General features: G+C 38.1%; 3 protein-coding genes across 7 annotated transcripts in view; 1 reads left to right on the top strand and 2 right to left on the bottom strand.

Annotated features, from left to right (window-relative positions):
* Positions 1–683: 683 nt before the first annotated feature.
* rps19 (ribosomal protein S19) overlaps positions 684–26225 on the bottom strand; it is a 236409-nt gene continuing 210867 nt past the window's right edge. Inside the window, exons 1-6 of one of the 2 annotated variants that reach the window (XM_079893625.1) lie at positions 5304–5374; positions 4558–4634; positions 4328–4428; positions 1961–2144; positions 1544–1598; positions 684–741 (exon numbers count right to left, since the gene is read on the bottom strand). In XM_079893625.1, the coding sequence (XP_079749751.1) occupies positions 715–741; positions 1544–1598; positions 1961–2144; positions 4328–4428; positions 4558–4634 (444 nt within the window). In that variant the 5' untranslated portion in view covers positions 5304–5374 and the 3' untranslated portion in view covers positions 684–714. Of the gene's footprint in view, positions 742–1543; positions 1599–1960; positions 2145–4327; positions 4429–4557; positions 4637–5303; positions 5375–26225 lie in introns of those variants that run through there. The other variant, XM_079893626.1, reaches the window with a different exon arrangement.
* Positions 10814–12150, top strand: LOC307172682 (adenosine receptor A1; the record flags this gene model as incomplete). The annotated part of the gene is made up of 2 exons (XM_079895232.1): positions 10814–11154; positions 11343–12150. The coding sequence occupies 2 exons, from the start codon at positions 10814–10816 to the stop codon at positions 12148–12150; spliced, it is 1149 nt and encodes a 382-aa protein (XP_079751358.1).
* The window catches only part of cadm4 (cell adhesion molecule 4), a 142236-nt gene continuing 131261 nt past the window's right edge, over positions 15251–26225 (bottom strand). For all 4 annotated transcript variants that reach the window (XM_079893619.1, XM_079893621.1, XM_079893620.1 and 1 more), the window contains 2 exons: positions 21074–21202; positions 15251–16790 (listed from right to left, as the gene is read on the bottom strand). In XM_079893619.1, the coding sequence (XP_079749745.1) occupies positions 16681–16790; positions 21074–21202 (239 nt within the window). In that variant the 3' untranslated portion in view covers positions 15251–16680. The remainder of the gene's footprint in view (positions 16791–21073; positions 21203–26225) is intronic.

Genomic DNA, 26225 nt, shown 5'->3' with positions numbered 1-26225 from the left:
TGCTGAACACAAGATATTATGAAGAATGTCAGTAATCAAACAGTTGATGGACCCCATTGACTTCCATCATTTTTTTTCTCTCCATATTATGGAAGTCAATAATTTGAGATTTTCTTGATTGGTGAAATTAAAGATCATTGGTTTAATATTCAAAGAACGAGTTCATACAACAGGTTTCATCATTTGAAAAATGGAAACAAAACATGATCCAGGTAGTGGAGAGAACTCTGGCTGCCAACACAAACCAAATGGACTTCATATCATACAAGCCCACATGATGGCACTGTAACCATACAGCAACCACACAGTTCAGCTCAACACACAGCGGTTCCACTGCCATGCATTTATCCATTAACTGCTCCAAATTCCTCTGCCAAAACCAGCAGAAGGGAAATAAAGACACTCGTCTTAATGAGTAAATCAATCAGCATCCATGCCAAGTTACACAAATCCAGCCTTACTGTTCATCAGACTCTAGGAAGATGATGCAATCAATTTGCCTGAAGCACCTGAGACTGAATTAATGCAAAATATGACAAAAACAGAAAGCAAAAAGAACATCAAGTTAACCAATGGATGGAGGGGAGGAATGATTTTTTTACACAACATTAAGACAATGTCTTTATTACATTTTTCAGCTTTTGTCCCTTAAGGAAAAACAAAACAAGACACTAGACACAGTGTTTGGTTTCTCAAAAAAGTTTATTTTACACTTCAAGATTTCTTGCTTGCAGTAGCAACCTGCAACAGATAAAGAAGAAAGAGATCAAGATTAAGAGACATCGTCACATCAGTCTGGTTATTTCCTGCACCGTCGAACCAAAATCCGTGAGAAACAAATCAACAGTGGAGAAAGATTTAGGAGCCATTCAGGTTCTGGTTGCCAGGAGATTAAGAAAAACATTGGGATCTATACTGACATTGTTTTTGCTCATAACACCAATGAGAAGCCAAGCATATCAACAGTGCCCTGGAAAGAGTCAGAGTGCAGAAAACACAGCCAAGGCAAGCACAACACAAGAAAATCACGTTAACTCATCTGAATTCAGCTCATTAAGGGGATCAGGCAGAATAAAATGCAGCCATACGGCAGCCCAGCGAGCATGAAATTCAATCGGCTTGTTTACTTCCTCCAGCATCGGATTGGCGCACAGCGGTAGCTCGCAGGGAAAGCGGAGGACCAACAGAGTGGTGAAACGCAAGCGAAGGCTTTGGAGGGGATGTGCATGCATTTCCTTTCTGAAGATAGTACTGTGTCCACATTAAATCAAAGCTACTGCAGTCAAAACTTAATTGTAAGGCCTTTTAAGTGAAAATAGGTTAATCTGTACCTGTAACATTTTAATTTTTAAATTTAAAAGTAACATTTTTTAATTCCTTTAATTCATGTGAATTCTGAGAACCACCATCTGTTGTACAGTATCTAACTAATTTCAGAAGCCTGACTTGACTAAATCAATAGTGATTTTAGAATTTTTTATTTTTATTTTTTTAACAAATGTTCAAGTTGACAAATACAGTAATACAATAAGCAGCTTCTTACCTGCCCAGCAATTCTGTCCAGGTCTCTGGTCCCCTGAGGGGTCAGTCTACGCCCACTGGGAAATGGAAACAATTGAGAATTAGTTGGAAAAACCACAATATAACCATGGATTTTTATCACAGTAACAACATAGATCAGGGGTGTCAGAACATTCTTTGAGGGCCACTGTGCCTCAGTTTGGGTCCAATTTGCCTCAACACACCTGCCTAGAAGTTTCTAGTATGCCTAGTAATGATTAGCTGGTACAGATGTTTAATTGGGGTTGGAGCCAAACTCTGCAGGACAGTGGCACTCAAGGAGCAGGACTGGACACCACTGATATACAATATACTCCATTGCCCCGTTAGGAAAATTTGGCTTGGGCTTAGTGTACATATAGATCATATATAATCAAAGGCAAGTCTGCAGTCTACTCACCCATTGGGGTCTTTCTCCACCATCTTAAGGCCCTCAAGGGCCTGGAGCACTTTACGGGCCACGTTCTTAGAACCCACGCTGAAGTGAGAGGGGCACACGCCATTCCTCTTACGCCCACCGTAGATCTTGGTCATAGAGCCCACGCCAACACCTCCACGAAGGTACAGGTGACGCACTGTAGAGGCTGAGAGAGGACAGAGGGTCAGGAGAGATTTCTTCAGGGCAGTGAAGGACAATAGAAGGCAACATGCCAAGAAACCACCAAATGCAAGTCAATTCAAACTCACAGCAAAAATGCAGCGCTGCACAGCATAAAATCTCTAATATCAGTACCTAACAACTCAAACTCAGCTCTTAAATATACACAGCGAGTCAAGTGGGATCTTTGCTTGTTTCAGAAAGTCTAATCAGTTTCTCAGCACACACCAGAAACTGCTGACACATTAACAGGACAAGGTCATTAATAATAGAGCCCAATCCTGACACAATTGCTTGCTTTTACCATCCATTGTTTTCCACCAGATTCTCAGAGTAGACATTAAAAAGCCACTAAACTTTGTCATCATTTGAAAAACATGACACTTGTGCTTACAGCACAAAGCATTCAAATGGATCATCGACCACAAAACAGCAAAACAAAGTTAACCACACTAAAGACGAACGTACACGGTGTGAGTTCAGATACTCGGGAGGTCGTGAGCTTAACATTAGTCGCGTCAAAGCAGCTAGAACACAGTACGACTGTACTGCACAGCGAATCTTTATAAACGTTTGAAAATTATCAGTACTCTGATAATAACGTACTCTGCTCACAATTCCTCTCACACAATGCAAGCCATAACAGCATAAATGATTTCCATGCAAATTCTCTAGATAAACAATTAAAAAAAAAAAAAAAAAGTGTTCTGTTACTGCTAAAATTTGCATACCGAAAAGCTGGACAAGCAGTTCAATGCCTTCATTGCTCAAAACACACATCTTAACATATAAATGTAAACCTGCAACTTATGTGCCGAGTAGCATTAATGCTGTGAAAATATTTATATAATACAATATTAGTCTGATTAAACCACAAACCTTTATTTGATATGAAGGCAAGCATTTGATTATATTTTACAACAGTTTTTATAATCTTTGGCAAAACGTGATTGAAGTTTAAACTGCACAATTCTTGCGGTCATCTCAAATAATTGCAATTGGATCGAATAAGCACAATCAGATGATTAACCAATCACGACAGACCTATATTTCTATCTGTCTGTCTGGTTTTATACACACCACTGCTTGCCATTTATTTCTGAACCATTCACATCACACCAAGAACTTGAAACAATGTATAGGCTAGTTTAGAAACACTTTCCACTGTATTTAAGCAATTGGTTCATATTTAACATTTCTAAGGCTACGTACACACTTGTCAGTCCAAATCCGATTGGAATCTGATGTAAAATTATTGATGTCCACACTGTGTATCACAACTGTTCAGATCCGATTTGTGTGTCCATGCAGCTTTCGTTTTACAGGATATATGCATTGGTTTCTATTGCAACGACATTGCGTTGCTAGGAATACGGCAAATACAACAACATGGAGGGGTTTGCAAAAGAGATGTCTTTATTTAAATTTTACAACATGACAATGTGTAGCCACATCGCTAATCTACTATGTCGTATGATGCAGCGGCAGAAATGTAGGCTGGTATGCAACGGCTTTTTTCCCGGACTGTAGTCTCCGTCGGTTTACAAACATGCCTCCCTTATATTGTCATTTTCTGCTCATCTGGCACTTTGGAATACAGACTAGTTTCAGCAGCGACTTTCAGCTTGTTCCTATAACAACGTCTGACATTTACGTTTTATGTGGTGTGAGGGTCACAAAAACCATGCGAAATCAGACAGAAACAGATTTCCAGAAATGCGATTTGAATAGGATTTCAAACCACATATGAATGTAGCTTGGAACGGATTTAATTTGATTTTTTTGCTGTTCACACTGCTAAATCTGATCGGATATGAACAAAAATCGGATTTGGACAGTCTGAACGGAGCCCAAGTATTCAATAGCATATTAAAATGATAAACATTGAACTTTATTGGTATTGACAACACATGCATACCAATCATATGTCTATTGGCAATAATGATACTTGGTACAGAATAACTGAATATAAAAGCTAAAATTACACTGACTTGACAAATGAAGATACTTACATGACTTTTAATAAAAAATATATATTGAAGAAAGGTTAAGTGTGGTACATGGCTGAAGTTAACAAAGGCAAAGCCAACATACTTGTTCTCCAGTATCTGAGTCTTTTTAAATTTTATGCATGTCCAAGAGCTCTTGTAAAAGAAATGGCACACTCACCAGCTCTGACGTAGAACCAGTTCTCATCGCAGGGAGCTAGCTCTTTATGCTTGGCCAGCTTAACAATATCAACCCAGTCTGGCACCTTCAGCTTCCCCGACCTGTCAAAACAATAGGCTACAAAATAAACTACAGTATAACTTACACAACCCCAAAAGGGAGTCTCGAACAAAAACGTATGGACATGACTAACGTTACAATCAACACTGAACACAAACAGTTAAACTGACTTCTTGAGGAAGGCTGCCAGCGCACGGACAAACTCCTGCTGGTTGACGTCTTTCACTGTTACACCACCGCCTGGCATCTGAAAATCATAATCAATACTAAATTTAAGTCACATATAGGCCTTATTTACAGTTTCCTTTAACAAGAGCAAGTCACATGTAAAACGATTAGCTAGCTATTAGCTAACGCTAATATGAGCTACACATGTAAGAAAGTCTACGGATAGTGGGGTCTATTGCAGAGAGAGAACACTACTCATTATTAATAATAGCTTAAATATAATTGTAAGCTTAATTGTTCGGTTTTGAGTGTAGTTGGGTGTTTGAAACGGCGTTAGCAATACGGCTAACGACCACGTTAACACCGAAGAGGGAAAAAAATGTACACAAACAAGCTCTATTGACTAGCAAATAAATTATACGACCAGTGTTTTAGACCATGTAACGACTATGCTTTTATTACTATTAACCCACGGTATTTTTCACGCAGTTAAGTACAGTAATGCACACCGAGTAGACCAGGCCTCAATACGACTGCATGGGCGCAGCCATTGGAACACCGGGGATTCTTAGCATGCGATCTAATTTCAATTTTTTTTTAAACTACGAGTCTCGTTTCAGCGTCATTTTATTGAGATTCGGTGTTAATATGATTACTGCTACATTACAAGTTGGATATAGGGTCAAACTAGTGACACAAATGGGTAAAAGTCACTTTATAACCTAGAAAGATACGGAGTATGAGTTACCTTGCTTGTGGACAGCAAAACGAAGAGGGACGTGCAGGGTTTCCTAGGCGTGTTAACAGGGGCTGGTCGCGTTTGTTGTCGCGAGATTTGAACATGGTGCAGTGAGAGAGTCAGTCAGGGCCTGTGCAAATTTTGGGGTCTAGTAAGAATGTTTTGTAAACAAACAAAAAAACGTATATTTAAGTATAACATTTTAGTGCAATATAGTATAATAGGCTATGTGTTCAGTGGGCACACATACAGAAACATAAGTGTTTAAAAGCTTTTGGTTTCCATTTACAAAGTACACTTAAATTTGAGAAAAACATTTTGTCAAAACATTTAATAAAAAATCGACATAAATGTTCTATAACAGAGAGAGTCACATTGGGATGGCAAGTATTATATTAGTCAAGGGGGGAAAACAGTAGAGGCCTGTCAGTAACCGTTGAAGCAGGACCCACAGAATCATTTTTAGGGATAACTTATCAGGGCTGCGTTTCCCAAAAGCATCATAAGCCTAAGTTGGTTGAAGAGACCACTGGTGGCAATTGTTTTACGATCAACTTAGGCTTACGATGCTTTTGAGAAACCCTGGTCATTTTGCTTAAAAAAACACCTATTTATTTCTATAAGGTCAGTCATGCAGTCAGAAAATTCATCTCAACTTTCCCTTATTAAAACCTTCAAGGAAAGAAAAAAATACATAGACCGTTTTTCACCATCTTAAACTTATGAAGTGATGAAATTCGCTACTGTCCACAAATTTGATCCAAATTTGAATTTATTTTTATTTCTGTTCTTTATGAATCCATCATTGTGCTAAATCTATCTTAATACTCAGCCACATTCAAAAATGCTTGATACGTGTGTAGTGATTATGACCAAAGCAAATTAACAAATGTGACTTTTTAGCTATTTTTTTAACAAACTAACATGAGTTGAAGTGTATCAGGTATAAGCAATCCGTTTTTATTATTAAAATACATGTGAATGCATAGGTTATTTGTCTTTTTCAGCTGTTTATAAACAAACTGACTTTCTTTGACATTTCGGTAGTGAGAGCTGAACATAGCATAACATAACTTTGATTTTCAACAGACCAGTTAAAGTTTTTTTTTTACACATTTCATGCAGTGAAATAGAAGCTAACAATGCTCATTCAAAAAGGGGTTTTCACAGCAATGCCATATATAGAACAGAGGTGTAAAGAGTAGCTGAAAACCATATTTCATTAAAAGTACTGATACCTTACAAGGAAAATGACTTTATGACAACTCATAAGTTACCAATTCCAATACGATTTAAGTAAAAGTCTTTGTGATTCTGATTTGAACAGTATACTTAAGTATTTTGCTGAATGTATATTCAAAGATGCACTAGTCCCCAACACCTAAGAGACATGCCAGTGAAGAACTGAAGAAACAGTTGATTTGTGAGGAGCGCAACCATGTTTATTTTCAAAAAAAAAAAAAAAAATGAACACCTGAAAATTGCAATAAATCAAGGTTGACACAACAAAATCTTAAATGTCTACAAATGCTCAAGTGCTCAAAAAGGGTGTAAAAGAACCATTTATTATTTATTTTTTGTGATTTTTTTTTTCTTCTTCTTTTTTCAGGTCATTAGATTGTTTGGAGCATAAGAAACTGAATAAAGACATTTTTGAAAAAAAATATTTTATTCCTATGTTATGCTATGTCCTCTGTGGAGGACACCATCAGGATCCATTTATTAAGAAAATGAAACGACATGAACAGGCAAAAACAGTGTGTTTATTTTTTTCTTTATTCACCAATCAATTTTTAGGTTTCAAGCTTTTTTTTGATCCAAACTTTGAATAAAGATGATTCACAACCATGTTATGAAATACATAATGAATTATTTGATTTACCATTTAACTTTATGCTATCTGCGTGTAAACATGGCCAACATGGTCATAAATGCCATTCCCATTCTATGCAATGCATCAATACACTGTAACTAATTTGCATATTAATGTATTCTTGGGGCAACATGTTATGGAAAAAGGTGTGTAATAATGGGAGTAATAATTGGGAATATTTTCACAAGAATATTGATTTATAATTTATTTCCCTATTTTCTTGTTGTGTCTCTAAAATGCCTGATATGCCATGATGGCCATGTTTACAAGCATATAGCATAAAGTTAAATGGTAAATCAAATAATTCATTATGTATTTCATAACATGGTTGTGAATCATCTTTATTCCAAGTTTGGATCAAAAAAAGATTGAAACCTAAAAATTGATTTGTGAATAAAGAAAAAATAAACAATCCTTAACTATGACAGGAGTCATAATGATTCATGCATGAATAACACCAGCCTTAAACATGTTATACATGTGTGATAGTTAATGCATTTATTAACGTTTAGGGGTAAACTAAATAAATCAGGCTCCATAAGAATGAATACGAAATATTTTGACTTTGAAATACATTTAAACTATCAGCAGCTTCATAAACATTACTGAAAGGCACAGGATTAGTTTGTCATTAACTTCATTGATCCTCCTTATCAAACATAGAAAATACTAAAGACACTAATAATTTATCTTAAAAGGCCATAATCGGTTTTGTGATATTCTTTCCTATCAAACTAACCCTGTGATTTACAACAGTTCCTGAGGAAAAGGTTATCAAAAAGAATAGCCAAACAGGAAACATGAACTAAGGTCAGGGGAACGTTTGCTGGGATCAGTACAGTTCACTCTCCATCCAGACACAGGTCGTGATGATACTGTCCCTCCGTTCTCTGACTTTTTGAAAAGCCACACAACATCACTTAACTGGGCTGAATACTAGTCGTAGTACATGTGTATTTGATTGTAAGTTTATGATAAACTTGATCAATCCAGCATGCCCACCACTGCATCCGTCCATCTCTCTAGACCAGGGCCTAGACCTGTTCAATGCTGCTCCTGGAGGGTCCACGTCCTGCAGAGTTTAGCTCCAATACACCTGCCTGGAAGGTTCTAGTGAGTCTGAATACCTTGATTAGCTGGTTCATGTGTGTTTAATTAGGGCTGGACTTAAAGGATTAGGTCATGTTTAATTAGGGTTGGACTTAAAGGATTAGTTCATTTCAGAATTAAAATTTCCTGATAATTTACTCACGTCATCCAAGATATTCATGTCTTTCTTTCTTCAGTCAAAAAGAAATTAAGGTTTTTGAGGAAAATATTCCAGGATTTTTCTCCATATAGTGGACTTCAATGGTTATCAACGGGTTGAAGTTCCAAATTGCAGTTTCAGTGCAGCTTCAAAGGGCTACACGATCCCAGCCAAGGAATAAGGGTCTTATCTAGCAAAACAATCTGCCATTTTCTAAAAAATATATATATAAAAAAATTATATACTTTTTAACCACAAATGGTCATCTAAACTGCTTGAAACACAGGTAAAACTATTTATTTCTTATTAAAATGTTGTGACTTTTTCTTAATTTAGGGTCTCCATGCAATTGTCCAAAAATCAACCCTTTGAAAAACAGCAAAGAGTCAGGTAAAAACAGAAAACCTTTATATCATGTCAAAGAATAAAAATAACATACAAAGTGTGACTTAAGTTTACTCAAAATTGAAGACTCGTCCTCTGAATCATCCAAGGAGAATCCTTCATATTTAAGTCTCAGTAAAAATAAATTATTTGACCAGATGTTAGTTTTTAGATCTTAATTAGACTTTTGAAACACTTAAAATAAGTGTGAGAAACCCTTTTTAACCTCACAAATGTATGAGACCCATACATAACAAAAGGTAAGGGGTCTTTTTAACAATAGGAGTTCATCATTTCTCATTATAGCCCAAGTATAGAAAAATTTATATTGGCAAATTGCATGGAACACAATGGGGGTCATGTTGACCCCTAACACAAAAGGCATACCCATTTTTTTTCAACACAACAGGAGGGCCAGAATACTTTTCTAACCTTAAGACTGTCTTGTGAAGTTCAACAGACATCTTGTATATTAGTACAGCCTGTTTTTTTCCTCAAAGAAAGGCAATGATGCAGCCTTATTGAGCCATGTTAGAAATCTATCATTTCATACCCTGCTGAGAACTGAATTAGTTCATGTGCATCGACACCTAAACTCCCAAACAGATAAGCGCTTCCTCTCCCCTTCATTCTTCTTTCTGCCCAATCATTCCTGGCATTTCTGTTTACTTAAGATAGAGCCATGGCGTGCGTAAATCGGTGCTGGTGCATGTCAGTCGCAGACTGTGCATTTCTAAGTGTGTATATGTGAGCTGGGGTCTTTATGTGTTCCTGAATGAGATTGATGTTTGTTTATGGTGGCGATGCTGCCCTTTGTACTGGCCAAATGGAATGGGCAGTTCTGCTCACACACTTGAATGGATTGATAAGCCTGCACACACTGTATTGAACGGAGGAGTTGTGGTAAAAATGGTTTATGGTTATGCGTTCACTCCATCCATCAGCGCATTTCACCCACAAAGAGGAATTAGCATTGGTTGACAGACAAAAAAAGAGCTGACAGATTCATATTTATCTTCGTGCCTAATAACGGTAATTACAACAACTCTTTTCTCTCATCTTTAATTCAATTGTAAATGTGTTGGTTTATTAATTAACACATTTCCTGTTCCTTTCGCCAGAGGAGGACCGTGAACCCGCGTGCTTGTTGTAGCCTATCGTTGGGCTCGTAGTTGATAAGCTGGAGAAATTAATTGTGTGGAGAGTGAAGTGAAGAAGCATTACAATGAGAGCGGCACAATGAGACGACTTCTAACTTTTACACGATTAATTATTTCAGTTCAATCAATTTGTTTGAGTGAGGAAAACAATGAAAGAACAGCAGACCCAGCCCACACATGTGAGGAGAACAACTCGGTCACACTAAACGCGTCTCTATAGCACTTTAGAGTGCAATTTATACGCAAAAATGTGCATATGATACGCATGGGTAGGTTCAGTAGTGGTGTGGGGTACGTATGTAGCCTATTATACGTTTGATTAGGATTAGTGGTGTGGGGTGCGTGTGTATTATACGCCCGCAATAATTTTTCATTACTATGAAGCACTCACAGGCATTCTCCGACTGATTACTGTCAGTGGCTGTTGAAAAGGTCAAACTCATTATGATAAAAAGACAGGTGGCATATTGAAGCATTTCGGGGGATATTTTAACAGCTATTTTATGATGCAAATATGTATTTCCCATTGTCTGGGCACAAAATGAAATAACCTGTCTGTCAGAGCAGAGTGGCAGGCTACGTGATTGGGTTGTCACAGCGGCTGTAGCTGCTTGTGACTTTTCAGGATTTTCACAGTTTAGAATGTGATCACATCCGCCGTGTGGAGGCATCTGCCACAACAATCACTGCAGACCTTTTCAATGGAGTGTAAACTTTAAATGCCAGGAATATCTTCTCATCTTTTAATGTCTTGCATCCAGCATGTTTAAATTAAATTGGTAAGCCACTCTTGAATTAGTTCGTATTTAATTATTGAATAATCATTATCATCTCCCTTTCTCTCTTAGGGGTCATGTATGCTGTGTGGCTATATTCCCTGATTCAGTGTGTAATAGCGGTGCTGGTGGTCGGAGTGTGTGTGAGGTTGTGCTTGGCTGCTGGTTCTGTTGCAGCTGGGGCAGGAACTAGAAGCTGGAGCACATCTGCATGCCTGAAACTTTGCCTCGGTGTGGTTGGGTCAGCGGGCAGTATTGTGGTCGCTCCTGTGTCTGTGCTGTTGAACCTGAGGAGTTCCCAGTGTCTGTACACCTGTATCGCCATGGTCTCTTGCCCCATACTTGTCAGGCAGTTCACTATGTGCCTTCTGCTTCTACTCACACTTAACACACACCTGCAGTGCCGCCTGGGGAACAGGTGAGTGTGAACATCCCGACCTTGTTTTGCAGTGTTTATGCTCGAAAAGTTCAGCTAGTTCTCAGCTATTTTGATTCTTGCATATGTGAAATCACATTAAAGACTCAGTTTGTGCTGACTATAAAATCAGAGTATTAAATTGTGCTGAATATGCTTAAAATTCAGGACGGAGCTTATGTTTCTTTCAGATATGCAGGCTTAGTGACTCGTAGGCGGGTTTTGTGCTCGGTGCTGCTCTGCTGGGTCATTTCAGTGATCACCGCCTTCAGCCAGTTCATCGTTTCCAGCTCTTCCGATACTTGGGGAGCTGCTGAGGATGACCGTAAAGCTGGACTCGGGGTGGAAGAATGGCCTGAACCAAATTACACCACCCCTGCCCTCCCTCCCAAACGGCCCTACCCCCAGGATCGCTCTGTAATCGGCCAGTTCTTGCCTTATGGAGGTTTTCTATCCAAGTTTCTGGTGGAGGACAATGAGAACTTCACGTATGCAGAGATCCACGGCAGTCACTGGGGCATCTGTGCCACCGACACCATGCTCAGTCCGGTTTTTCTTGTGTGTGTTTATGCCGTCACCGTGTTTGTTGTTCCTTTGTTGGTTCTGTTGGCCGTGTATCTGGACTTGATGTGCTTCATGCCACAGCAGAAACGAAGCTCAGTGTGGTCTCGCTCCTTGGCTCTCTCTGTCTCTCTGCTGGTAATGCTTTGCCTGCCCCTGCACATCACCCACGCTTTGTTACTCTTCGCCCCGAGTGCCACTAGACCCGACTGGAGCTCTCTGACAGCCTCTGTTCTTTTCCAGACGTATAGCCTAGTGCCCCCACTCCTCTTCACCAACACCTCTCAGCAGCTAGGCATCGAGAGCTCCTTGTTATCCGCGCCCAACCTGACCTCAAGGGTCATCATCTCTCGAGTCAAATCTGTGGGGAGTGCTTTCCGTTCAGTGGAAGATTACCGTCACCCTGGGCCGACACGGAAAGGACCTCCAGGGATGTGATGTCATGTGAAGAAGGCACTTACACCTAAAGTTGTCTGTAGAGTCCTTGCATGGGTTATATGTAATTATATTCAGCAGTTGAGTAAAACTAATCCAATATTAGCTGATCTCAGATGCCAGGCTTTATTTGTATTAGGATCAGTCCATGTCCTTTCAGATGGAATTACTATTTTGTTCATACTTTGTGTTATTTGAGACCATGAACTTTTATGAATTTATTGTAGACCTACATACCACGTTTATCTTAGGTAGTCATTAAATGGCCAATTACATTTAAATGGGCAAAGTTTTTTTTTGTTCGCAAAGAATTCCATTCCGGTTGATGGTTCCAAACTCTATTGTTTTTTTTTATATGCTATTCGACAACTTTTGAAAGTCCTGGATAGATAGTGGGATCTACGCATTTTGTGTCTTGTGTGACGAATAGATTTAAACCATCAGTTCTGTACACCACAAATGTAAACTGCATCTTACCTATTTATTTCCTTTAAAAAAAAAATTAGCCTCTCCTGTGAGACAGATTCTCAAGCACATTTTACATAACACTGGCATTTAATCATGTAAATTACATTTTGAAATCAAAACAGGGAAGTCTGCAAAAAGGTTATAAATTTGCAGAAAATTTTCATTTGTGGAACATAATGATCAAAGGTAAAATATATTTGTTGTTGTTCTTTTCAATCTATGTAGTACAGTGCAGAAAGTCCCAATACAGGAAGCAATCTGATGGAGCCTTTACATGTCTAATATTATCAAAGTTTTACACCAGCCATTTCAATCCAAATTAAATTTGGTCAGTTTATTCTAATTGGCGGTATTACATGAGACATTTTCATTCGGACTTGGCCAAATGTTAACCTGATAAAATGTTAACATTAAACATTCTGTTTATGGACTTATGGACTGTTTATGCACATTTGACAGTCAGTCAAGTCTGGTTCTAATATGAAAACACATTTATTTGTACCCTTGGTTTTGTTTTTATGATTAAGGCCCCAATTTTTTTTGTGTGTGTGTGTTTTGTTTTTTTTACTTTAGGGGCCAATTATGAAGATATTTGAACTCAGTGGGGACTCTGAAACATTTGAAATTGAAGGAAATAAGTTTGTCTATGTTTCTACCAATTCCCATGAAGCCAGTAATCGTAATTCTTGAGTTATCATACCCTAAACATGACTTCCCAGATAAGAGTTTTTTTGGCTTGGAAATAATGAATACTTCAGGGGGCTGAAAAAAAAAGTTGTTGCAATAAGCAAGAAAAATTAGTCAGATCTTAGTTTTATGTCACTAACAACAAATAAGCAAGCAACGAACAAAACAGCCTTTTCTGTTTGGACATGTAATGAGTCATTAGAAAGCACTTTGTAAATTCCTGTTATGTTGCAAAAATGGTCCAATAAATATTGCATTGCAGCCATGTTTAATCCCAGTGATACTCCAGGATTAAATGGTAAAATGATTTAACCAACAATCTCAGAAGAGTTTTATTTGAATACATCAATAAGTTTGCATTCTTATGCATAATTAAATATAGTATATCAAAGTGTGTCCCATCAATGTATAAAACCAATGCAAGCTTTTAATCTGAATGTTTAATTATAACAACTATAAAAGCATATCAAGTGGGAGAGACCACTTAAATGCATCAAGATAATTAACCACTCAATAACTCCCAGGGAAAACAGGATTCCATAGCTGTTTTGATTAAACGCGTACTTCTTATGTGCAGCTCGAATAAAAGCCCTGTTTCATACTAATTGGATTATTCTTTTTGCTCACTCGTGGCAGGCCTAGTGTAAGAAATGACTCCTTTTGTATCTGAATATTTGTGTTATGATTTTCATTTCTTCTTCTCCCTCCTCGCCATCTCACTCGCCCAATCCACTCATTATTCATCCAAGTTTCAAGCATGAAATCCTCCATCTAACATTACTTTCACTCACTTTGTCTTTGTATAGCCCTGCCTTTGATTTGTCTGGTGCTTTTTGTTTCTTGATCATTGTCTCACTCATTTTTCTTACAAATGCTTTTCTCTCTCATTAAAGTGTGCACTAACCTCCAATGTGAGGTGAATTATTGAGTGAAGTTGGAAAACAAGTAAAAGCTTTCCCTAACCGAGAGCTCATTCGATTGTTCTCTTCGCTCGAGAGCCTTTAACTTCCTGCCGAAATGACAATCTTTCATCACTAAAAGCGGCTTCAGTCAATTCATCGCACCTGCTCTAGTCCACATCCTCTTGAATGGGGTCACTGCAAGGAGCAAGGAAGCTTCAAATCCGTCACGCACAGAATGTAACGTTCATCGTCCTTGGATAAAGCCGAAGTAAAGTTTGATGCGCTGTTTGACCGGCATTTGGTTTATTACCCATGGATCTGCCTTTGAGATGTCAGCCGAGGTCCAGTAAACAAAATTACAAGAGATTGATGAAGTTCAGATAAAGTCTACGGCTGTCATTTTTCATTTGAACTCTGCGTTTGGAGTTTGTCAGCTCACTGAAGCATAACTTGCTTCTCAGAAGCCCCAAAATTAGCAACTTATCTCATCTGATCATGCTTTGTGAAGCATTAACTCATCGGCTACCAAACGGAAATTGCTAGCATATGTCCTTCTTTATCTAAGGAGCTGCTAAAAGCGAGCAGAACAGCAGGTAACGCAGGGTACGCTTTGATTTCCATGTGACAGTTACTGTTTATGACAGGTTTCTGCAGAGCCTTTCCATCAATAGAGGACAAACACATCGATCAATCATCCTCCCCTAGCATTTAAATTTAATCCCACCCCTCCCGGAGCGCTCAGCAAGTGACTTCTGACACATTCATATATTGATTGCAGTGGAATAATGGAGGAGTACTATTTTAATGCACCTGCTCTCTCTCTCTCTCTTCGGTGTCTCTGCTCTTTTGTCATAAGAGTCTTATGATTCATCATTCTCAGTCACACAGCTTTCATCTCTGCTGGCTGCTTCTGCTAATTAAAATATCCTCCCCTTTTTCCTCGCTGCTTTTCTTTATTGCCGCTGGTGAAACTTGATTGTGTCGGCTTCTCGAAGTCAGAAAATCAGTCATTCTCGCGAGATTCTTTAAGTATTTTTTATTTTTTTCGTGCTTGGTATCTTTCCCCTATAAAGATGTACAGTTAGCTATATCAACAGCGACGCGAAGACTATAAAATAAACAGGAAGTGAAAGACGAGGAGGAGACGTGAAAGACAAATAGGGAGAAAGACACAAAGAGGATCAAGAAGGAAGGAAGAGAATAAAAGAGGAGAGAGAAAAGTGGGTACACAGCTGTTTCTACTAAAGCATGGGAAGTATACAATTTATAACATTTACAATTATAATAACAGTAATAATAATAATAATAATAACAATAACAACAATCATAGTAGTCCAAATAATAATTAATAAAAACAATTAAGACCTCGGATATCTTTTAAAGACAAACGAAATATATATTTTTGTGAATTTTGCTTTTTTTTTTAAGATGACGTAACAGTAGTTTGTTCAGTTTTGCACCTCTAAGCTAATATTCTGTTAGTACGATAGCATCGCGTGGTAATGCGCGCAAAAGTTTTTTTTTTTTCTTAAAAGAGTCATTTAATTTACTTTGTAGACTTTTTCCATACAAATAATGACTTTAGAGATATGTTTCATTGTGTAAGTGTTTTCGTGTTGAGCAATCAAAAAAATATCGAAATTCCTGACATGTTCTCTACAAACTCCCTTCCTGTTTTTTCTCCCCCACGTCAAACTCCTTGCGTTTCCACGTTCTCAATGACTCTTTGCGATAATTAAGCCCCTTTTTACAGTCAGAGCGAGCGGGCCGCTCCAATTCATTCTGCTCATAAAAGAGAACATGTCTAATCCCTTAATTATTAACAAACAATAGTGGAGAGATAAAGGAAGGAGAGGAAGGAGCATTAGAGAGCGGGAAACAGAGTCACCGAGAGAGGATCAAAACGAGAGGAACTTTTCTTCACAAGTCAACAGGTTTTGGCCAACATGAGCAGATAATGGAGTTGCCGGATGAAAAGCGCAGATGAATACTTTATGAGGACGGCTCTGAGCTTGCAGCGCTGTCATTGGTGGAGTTATTCTCTACCAACTCGGTCTCTGAGGCCCAGCCACTTTGGCAAATGCAAGGGATTTCAATTTGCTCACACTGGGACATTCAATAGCTCATAAGCGCTATGCGGGTTCCGGTAGCAATGCCGTCTTGGCCGGTAATGGATCGGCTTGTTTTGAATGGACACTTTTCTCTCCTGGACCTACAATTACGGCTAGTTGTCTATTGTATACGAAAAAGTATGTGTGATGGTCTCTTTCAATCATAATAATTATCCTCTCCTATCGGCTCTCTTCCCCTCCACCCTGCATGTCTCCATCCTTTCCTTCCCACTCCAACTTCATATGGCACGATTGTGATTCCCTCTGGTTGTCGTTGTGGTGGTGTGTCTGTTTGGGAACAGTGTGTGTTGTTGTGTGCACTCTGCAGCGGTCCAGTGTTTCTGAAGAGCTCCACTAGGGCGGCGCTACAGTAGGTACTCCTTCTTGCCCTGGCTGGCATCATTACCGTTGAGGAACGCCTCCTGAACCTCGCCGTGTTCATCCAACCCACTGGCCTCATGAGTCAAATATGAACCTAGAGAGAGAAAGACACAATTTAATCATACTTCATTGCAGGGATTAAAAGAAAACCTTAAACACATTAAATCGCTTGCTGAGTCCAATTTAATGTATTTTTACTGAAGCAGGACACGATGAAGAGCTTGTGCCTTTTTTTTTTTTTTGTCTTGATTCCTCTATTGACTTTCATCCAATGGGGGACCAGGGCTAGTTGAGGTGTTTCAGCAACATTAAAACAAGTAAAACAATTATGAAACAACACACACAAAAAAAAAAACTATTAATGTAACAGCAAAAATGTCAAATAAATATCAAACCATTGTTTGATTTAAAAATAATAAATTAAATACAAATGAATAAATTAAATAATATTTAATTAACCGAATATTTAATTAACATTTAAAACAAATGTGATAAACTAACCAAGCATATTAGTGAGGTTTTATTATGTTCACTTCTGTATACAACAACATTCATTAACAGCAGAATTCACAAAAAAATAATAATAATAATTTAAGAGGTTTTTGAACTAGTTGTTTGCAACCACCAAACAAAACCACTGCTAGAGAAAACACATTTGTAATTGGACTTTAAAAACCTTACTGAGATACAAGTCTTGTGAAAACTTCCCTACATTAGTCTTATTTTACTATTATTTATATATTTTTCTAATTTTGTTCTTTTCTTTATCTGTTCTTTTTTTATTAGTTATATTAGTTATTTCTATTTAGCTTTAATTTATATTTATAAACTTATTTTCTTAGTTAAGCAGCGTTTCCACCGAAATTACCCGGAACAATTTGTCCCAGGAACATTTTTTCCCTGTTGCTTTCTGCGTTTCCACCGCGATACCGTGAAGATTAGGCAAATTAGTCCGGTGACGTATGACTGCAAGCACCGCAACAGATATTTAAAAATGGTGGTTGAAATGAAATGCTGCGTGGAGTCAACCAATCAAAATGCGACATGAACTCAACAAATCAGCACGTTCAGCGTCCAAGTCCCACCCCGGAAAGTTCCTGAACTTTGAAAAAGTACTACCTCGCAAGCAGGGACTTTCTGAGGGGGAAATCTTTACCTTCATTTAGACCCTGGTTCCTGCGGTCGAAACACCCCAAAAGTTCCTAGTTCTTGGGGAAAGTTCCTGCGGTGGAAACGCGGCTTTGGTTGCCAAGGCAGTATTTCTCATTTTTATTTTTTTTTCATCAAATAAGTTTTCATTTAATATTTATATGTTATTTCAGCTTTATGATTTTTTTATACTTTCAGTTTTAGTTGGCAATAACAATAGCACCACATGAAGCCTAGCCCTGATACCTCTCCATATTTTTTCCCTTGTGTCTTCACCTTTCTCCATATCCTCAATCAGTATGTCTCAAACTAAACTGGCTCTTGGGGATTGATGCTGTCGTGTTGGATGGCATCAACCTTCCATGGATCTAAACCTTTTTCTCTGGAATCAAGTTTGCAGGGCCAGCCAAAGTCATCTACTATAATTGGGGGAACTTATGCAGATCAACTTTTAATTAATCACAAAACTCATTAGGCATAATCACCTCTGACATTTTACTGCACAGTCAGCGATATGGTACAGTGAAACACTTTTTATTCACATCATTATATGACACAATGGTTTTGCCTCTGTGGCTCAGGGACAAATAACTGAAATAACTAAGGCAGAATTGACTCTATGGCACCGGCACGACACAGTTTAATTAAAAAAATCGATCTTATGTACGTGCAATTTTACTTTCTTAAAATGCAAGCGTACAGCAGAGGCTGATGGGGTCATTAAAAGCAGTGATGTCGTGGACCGCGCGGGACAAAGACAATGCATCAGAGCTGTAATGTTCCTCTTCCCTAAGATTAATCACTTCCATTCTGCCTTTTCCAGGCACCCCAAGGTTAGACAGGATCAACCCTAATGCTCTCTGTCTCTGCGCCGATGGGTGAACTAACTGTTTCTGACTTTGATTGGCAGGTGGGGTCGGGTTCGTCGCAGCCCTTTGCCTCCGCCCTAATTTGCGGGTGCCGTGATCTTTATTGGAAACTGTGACACACTGATATGACCAGAAGTTCTTAAAGAGGTAATTAAGTTTTCTTTATAGATAAAACACGATACGGTAGACGAAAAAAGGCAATTAAACACGAGGCCGTAGCTACTTTTCCACAGGCTATTTTTATATCACAGGTCTGGCACAGTCCTTTGCAAATGATGTTCTTTCTTTCTCCCGTCTTTCCTCTGAACATATTTACATGTAAACTTTCTGTGTGCCCTCAGAAACACACACACACACACACACACACACACACAAAAAAAACCCTCCTCACACCAACTATTATCTCCTCCTGATTTTTTACTAATCCATTTCATCACCATTAGGGTGGGCGGCATGATCAAAATCTTCAGCAGGATCGCTAGTGTGATATTGGTTTTATTTAAGTCCATAACCAAAAACATAATGTCAAGTAACCAACATTTCATAATAAATTTTACCAGTTTTTGCCACCAAAGGGCACATTTTCAATAGTCAAAAGATTAAATGCCATTCAGGAACAAAGTACCAGTAAAATAGTAAAAGTAATATTTTAACTAATATATTATACACTTCCGTTCAAAAATTTGGGATTGATCAGATTTTATAATGTTTCTGAAGGAAATCGCTTATGCTTACCAAGACTGCATTTATTTGATTCAAAATATAATAAAAACAGCAATATTGTGATATATTATTACAATGTAAAATAACTGTTTTCTTTAAAGTGAAGCTATTATGCCCCTTTTTACAAGATCTAAAATAAGACTCAGGTGTCCCCAGAATGTGTCTGTGAAGTTTCAGCTCAAAATACCTCTCAGATCATTTATTATACCATGTTGTAAATGGCCATTTTTGAGTGAAAACCATGCTATTTTCGTGCATATATCTCTAAATGGAAATGAGCTGCTGTTCCCCAACCCGCTTTCCAGAAGAGGGCAGAGCCATTACAGCTCGTGCCTTGGATACTCTGTATAAAAAGTGAAAGCAGCGCAATATACAGTACCTACTGCTATATATGCTGTTAATATGAATCAAACAACAAAAGGAAATCAGGAAATCAGGAAATCACTCGCTGGTCTTGATTGAATAACTTTAGTAGCTTTATTAAGAATACATTTCTTACTTGAATGCTGCTGTTAAATGCTCTGGCGAGGAGATAACCATGGCGGACTGTGTACAGTTCACTCAGGGCGGGGTCTATGCTAATAGGGCGGAGGCTGTCAGCAGTCGTGGACAGGGCCTAAGCATTTGTGACGTCACATTGAATAGAAACTGCTTGTTCTGAGACACTACTTATGATTTATGGGGATTAAAAAAGGAGAGGGTGGATTTTTAACATTATAGGGTGGTTGTGTACACACTGCTGACACATTTATGTTCAAACACCATGTAAAAGTAAATTTTGCATAATAAGTCCTCATTAATAGATTTTAAAATCTAATTTATTCCTGTGTATCAAAGCTGATTGTTCAGCAGCCATTACTCTTCAGTGTCACATGATTCTTCAGAAATCATCCTAATATGCCAATTTGCTGCTTAAAGAACACAATTTATTTGAAATAGAAATCTTTGATAACATTATAATCGTCTTTACTGTCACTTTTGATCAATTAAGTGTATCCTCTACCCAATCTTACCCCAAAAATGTTTGAATGGTAGTGTTTAACTAATATTATTTAACCAAATACTCTGAATTCTGATTGGACGAATGTAAAATAGCAGATATACAAAACACCTGCAAAAACACAAATTTAATGTGTCCTGGCTCAGAAACTGTAAACAAAAAAACTCTGCTTTGCATTTCTTGCCTGTAACAAACACCATTTGATAAGTTCATCCTAACATCTTGCTCTGTGTTTTCATATTACTCCATGTTTCTTCATGGCCGTCACATGAAAATAACATAGGGCAGTTCTGCTCACTGCAGAATAAACAGTATTGCATAATCTCTACATGGAGACATTTCTACCATCACTTGGTATATTTTACAGCCCAAACTTAAATCACCATCTACAACAGTTCTGTTTCCATTTCCTATTAATGCTGGCTCTCACTTCACCAGCAAACACCAACAAACTGGATAAATATTTTAACCTGGTTGATGCTAATTGGTGCAGTGTGAACCAGCCTATATCTTCCCTCACACACACTCTCTTTCTCTACTGCTTAGTTATTTTTTACTTTCTCCCTCTCCTTAGAAGGTGAGGCGCATCATGTCATTGTGTCACCACAGGTTAAGTGTGTGGAGAGAGGAGGTCACCTTTCTGTCGGACGGAGCACCAGATGGTGACGATGAGCACACAGATGACAGTGAAGACCAGCAGAGCCAGGATGCCCCCGATCACTGCATACGGAACAGCACTGTGGGTTTCCACCACTGCTCCAGGGTCTAAGATACACACAAACACAAATAGAACGATTTAGCTTTAGCATTTGGACTAAAAACAATTCAAAGTGACTTGTGAAAACAAAGAAAGAGACAGAAAAGTGATTAAAGTATCCTGTTATTTTATTGCTTGGAATTGTTTTGTTTTGTTTTTTTAGTAAAAAAAGACTGACAGCAGAGGTAAGATGGGTGTGTGTGTGAAGTATACCATACATTTTTTTCTGACAAGATAGGAAACAGTGAGAGGCAGACAGACACTCTGAACCATCAACACATGAGCCTGGACTCCTTAAATATTTAACAAGCTGTTTTCACCACACAGCGGTGGGTAGAAAAGAAAATGGGAGGCATGGAGAAAGAGAAATACAGAAAACACATAGATAAAGAGCAGAAGAGAGAAAGTGGCACAAAATGAGAACCTAACCTGAATGACTTTATTTCTATGGAACAAAACTACAATGATAGTTCTTGGCCATGGCTGTTAAACTCTGAAAGCTATAAAAAGGTAACATTTTACAATAAGGTCTTATTTTTTAACATTAGATCATGCTTTTGCTATGAGCATGCTATGAGCAGCTTTTGCTATGAGCAAAATGAGATTTGAACAAACTGACATTTTAGTTATTATTCACTGATCGTATATCATCAGTGAGCTGTTAGTAAGTTGAACTGTCATTTGAACAAATAATTCAGTCCAATTTATGAAATAGATCAATAAGTTAATTGAAAATAATTTAATAATTCACTTACTCAATGATCAGGTTGCAGTGGTTATTGAGTTAACAGCTCTCTGGAGAGGAAGATTATCAGTTAATAACTCTGTAACTCTGTACTCTGTAGTTGGCCATGTAAGAGGGGTCGAGGCCAGGTTTCTTTAGGACAGGAGTGACAGCAGCAGTTTTTAATTCCAGAGGAACAGCACCAGTACTTAGTAGTTGGGAGATGAGAAGTGAAATCGGCAGTGAAATGACAGGTGCACATTTTTTAACTAAAGCAGTAGGAGCGGGATCAAGATGACAGGAAGATGTGTTTGCTTTGTTGATTAGCTCAGAGATATAAGCAGGGGATGGGGGGGGGCAAAATCAGTGAGAGTACCAGGTGTAAAAGCAGTGGGGAAGTCGTGTGTGGAGACAGGAGAGATCATGGATGGGAAAAGATTATGAATGCTATCAATTTTATTTTGAAAGAAATGCAGGAATGACTCACAGAGGTTACTTATGACAGGTGCAGTAGCGTTGGTGAGTTCATTGACTACAGAAAACAGTGTTTTAGGTCGAGAGGATGCATTAATAATAATAGTAGAGTAGTAACTAGAGCATGCAGTATTTATAGCAGATTTGTATAACTGAATATGGTCAGTGTAAGCAGTAAGGTGAACAGTCAAACCAGTTTTCCTGTAAAGGCGTTCAAGACAACGACCAACTGTTATTAGATTTGAAGTGAAGAAGTGCAGGGGTTACCAGGGAGACATGTGTGTAGAAGGTACAAATCTACTTTTAAGAGGGGCCTGTATATCAAGAGCAGTGGAAATACAGGCATTATATTTGGTAAGGATATCGAGGGAGCTAGTGTGTTTAGTAATATCAGAGATATGAGTTTGTACAGATTCAGAAAACAGTAACGGATTAACAGAATTGAGGTTATGGTAGGTTATAGTAGATTTCACCCTGAGGCAGGGAAGAGGCATTTCAGTTTAGTTCAATGAGGAGGTGATCAGACAGTCCAATCTGAGAACCAAGCATGGAAACATTATGTAGACCAGCAGTGCAGACCAGTGAATATCCACTCGACAAGATCCAGTGTGTGACCTTTTGAGTGTGTAGCAAAATCGACATGTTGTACAAGACTGAAACATTCAAACAATGACAAGAGTTCATGAGTAACATGTTCACTGAACCCTCATTGGAGCGGTGTGAGGATTATTTTGTGTTATACAGAATAGCATATAGCTTTTGGACCACTTGAATGAAACAACATTTTTGAAAACTGTTAGTTTAAAGGTAAAGTGTGTAATAATGTTTGGTTTCAAAAGAACTTCCCCTGTTTTTCCATTGGTAAGCCAAACTGATAGCCCCGCCCCCAAAATCACACCATTGGATAAGCTGATGTTGCCATTGGGGCTGGTTGCCCACTACCACTCTACAGATAAGGCGTTGTCGGGAAAATCCGTTTCGCGTTCCTACCCCAAAGCAACAAAATAAAATAAAATTCTTTATCAAAATTTATAGGGAAAGACAAGTACTTTGTTTAGGCTTGGCTTGTAGGGAATTCCAAACCTGCATATATTCAAACGCACATAACTATAGAACCCATTCTAAATGCTCATGTGAACGCCATCAGTGTTTCTCACAGGTTCGCGTTTAAAGTCTGTGTAGAGGGAATGGTGTCGTCTTAGCGGCCCCTAATTTAATAACAAATGATCATTGCGACGGAAGCAAATCAATCAAAACTAACTTTAGATGGAAATAACTTAACTCTGCTGTAAAGCCGAAACAATCTCTGTTACCTTAAATTATACGCTTATCTCTGTAAAGCTGCTTTGAAACAATCTACATTGTTAAAAGCGCTATATAAATGAAGATGACTTGACTTGACTTGGTTAGGATTCTCATACAAACAGAACGATGTTTACACCACAAAGCCTCAGTGTTTACACTTTTCAGGGGAAAATAAACCTACAAATGGCTTACTTACAGTTGTCTCTGCACATTAAGATGGGCAGAGAAAAAGAAAAAGTAAAAGTATTTAAGATTTAGTATTTAAACATCAAAAGAATTACACACTTCACCTTCACCGCAAATGCTAGAGAAACAGCGGGAGATATAGAGAAAGGGAGGTTGCCTTTGAACAGGCTGTCGAGTAACATTTCATTAAGATTCGTTTCAGAGACGATGAAAAATTAACGCTGCTGCCCGCCTCACATGCACTTTTCAGGGAACCAGCCACCTGGCGCTGAGAATGTGACATTAAAGAGACCACAGCCTCACTTGAAATAGTCTTTCTCTCCCAGTCTGTTCTGGAAAACATAGTCTTTACCCCCTCAATTCTTGCTGGATATTGGAGACAGCAAACAATACAATTCAGAAAGAAGAGGAGCAAGACAGAGAAAAAGAAATGGAGACTGATGGAAAATGTTTGTGTGAGAGAGCGTGAAGAAAAGAAAAGCAAAAAGTCATAGATGCAATGACTGTGCACTTTGAAGTGCACAAAATGAAAACGCATCTAATATCTTCCTCTGCAGGTCAGTGTGTTGAGGTGTGAGGTTTGTGCAGTGTTGCGTGATGTCAATGTCTTGCAGTACAGTGAAGTCTCTCAGTAGTTCTGTCAGGTGGGATGATCAAGGGCTTTCTTCTGACCCGACCTCACATCCCACAACATCATGAATGACAAGCAATGCTGCTGTCGAGCTGGGCCTCTTTTAAGGGGTCATTGTGCTCTCTTTCTCACTCTCTTTCAGCATGTGCTTCTTCATCTGTTCGCAGACTCTTAAATTGTAATGAAAAACATGGCACAGCAGCTGAGTAGATCCTCTGGAGAGCAGCGCTAGTGCTTCAGATGACAAGGGCACTTGGAAGACAATAGAAGTGTGTGCACATACATCTTAGGGAACATTAATAAACAGAAAACATGAATGAGAAGATGAGAAATTAGGCGATTTAGCAGGAGAAAACATATGGAACAAAACCGGTTTTAAGGCAAGCATCGGAGCAGAGCCGTCAGGGAAGAATTTGCATATGTTGAGGTGGAAGACAATTAAAGAAAACTGGATTTGCATTTCCTGAAGGAAATAACAGTGCTTGCATGGTAGCAAACAAGGAAATATTAAAGTTTTAGATAAAGCGATTGAAAAGTTGTGAAACCAAAGACAGAGAGAGAAAGAGATTGACAGTAATATGCAATATAGATGGATAAATAAGGTAGCTTCTGTGCCTGGTGTCCTGTCTTTGTAGCTTGAAGACACGTACAGACAGAACAGAACAATCACAAAGTAGATTGTAAATATTTGCATGTTAAAAAGACCAACTGCAGTTCAGTATGTAAAAATCAGTTATGTCACCGCAGTCAGTTAAATTTCAATCATCGTAAAGATGCTTTCAAATATCGGAATTAATGTGATTAAGATTCCGACACGTAAAAAGCATTCACATCCTTGTAAAACTTGAAATTGCAACTTACTCATAAATTTGCAAAATTGCTGTGACTTTAGCATTAAAATGTGGTAAAGTAGTTTCTGTTTAATATTTATCTGTATAATAAAAAAATATTTCTGTTTAATAATTCAGTAGCACTTTATTTTACAGTCCTGTTCCCCATGTATATACTATTTACTTATTATAGTAACTGGGTAATAACTAGGTACTAACCTTGAACCTTCCCCTAGACCTAACCTTAACCCATGTAGGTACCCTATATTACCCAGTACTTTCTTAGGTAAAAACACTGCAAGTACACAGAAGTGCATGTACTGTAAAATAAAATGCAACCAATAATTTCAATAATTGACTATTGTAAATGTCTTAATAATGCAAGATTAATCTGAAAATAAATGAAAGACACAATACAGTTTAATGTAGCTAGCACAGAGTTGAATAACTACTATTTAATGAACTGCTAAATAATCTAGTTTATTAATAATGCATTTGCATAAGGACTGTTACTTGTTTTATTTTGGTTTTGTCTATTGATTGCTCAAATTAAACTATTAAAGAGTTGCCAAGAAAACACATAATTCCGAGTTTGAGGACATACAATTTTTAAACAAATATAAACTTTGCAATAACCAAAACATAGAAAACATAATATGAGTTGCCCAAGGCAGTGTTTAACAACGTAAACATTTATAACCCCCCCCCCCCCCCCCCAATTTCTAAGCATCCATTTAAAGTAGAGTGTGTTTTGGATAAAGTCACAAAAATTACTGAAAAGTTTGGACTCTAATATATCATATCCGGTTGGATCATGTCACATACTGTCAAATCGGATCTGAAAATTCTGGTTTCACAGAAGATCATAACTCCACACAGCT

This window comes from Squalius cephalus, assembly GCF_949319135.1.
Source record: "Squalius cephalus genome assembly, chromosome: 15".
NCBI lineage: Eukaryota > Metazoa > Chordata > Actinopteri > Cypriniformes > Leuciscidae > Squalius > Squalius cephalus.
Note: the sequence above shows the minus strand (reverse complement) of the source record. Positions and strands in the feature narration are given on the sequence as shown.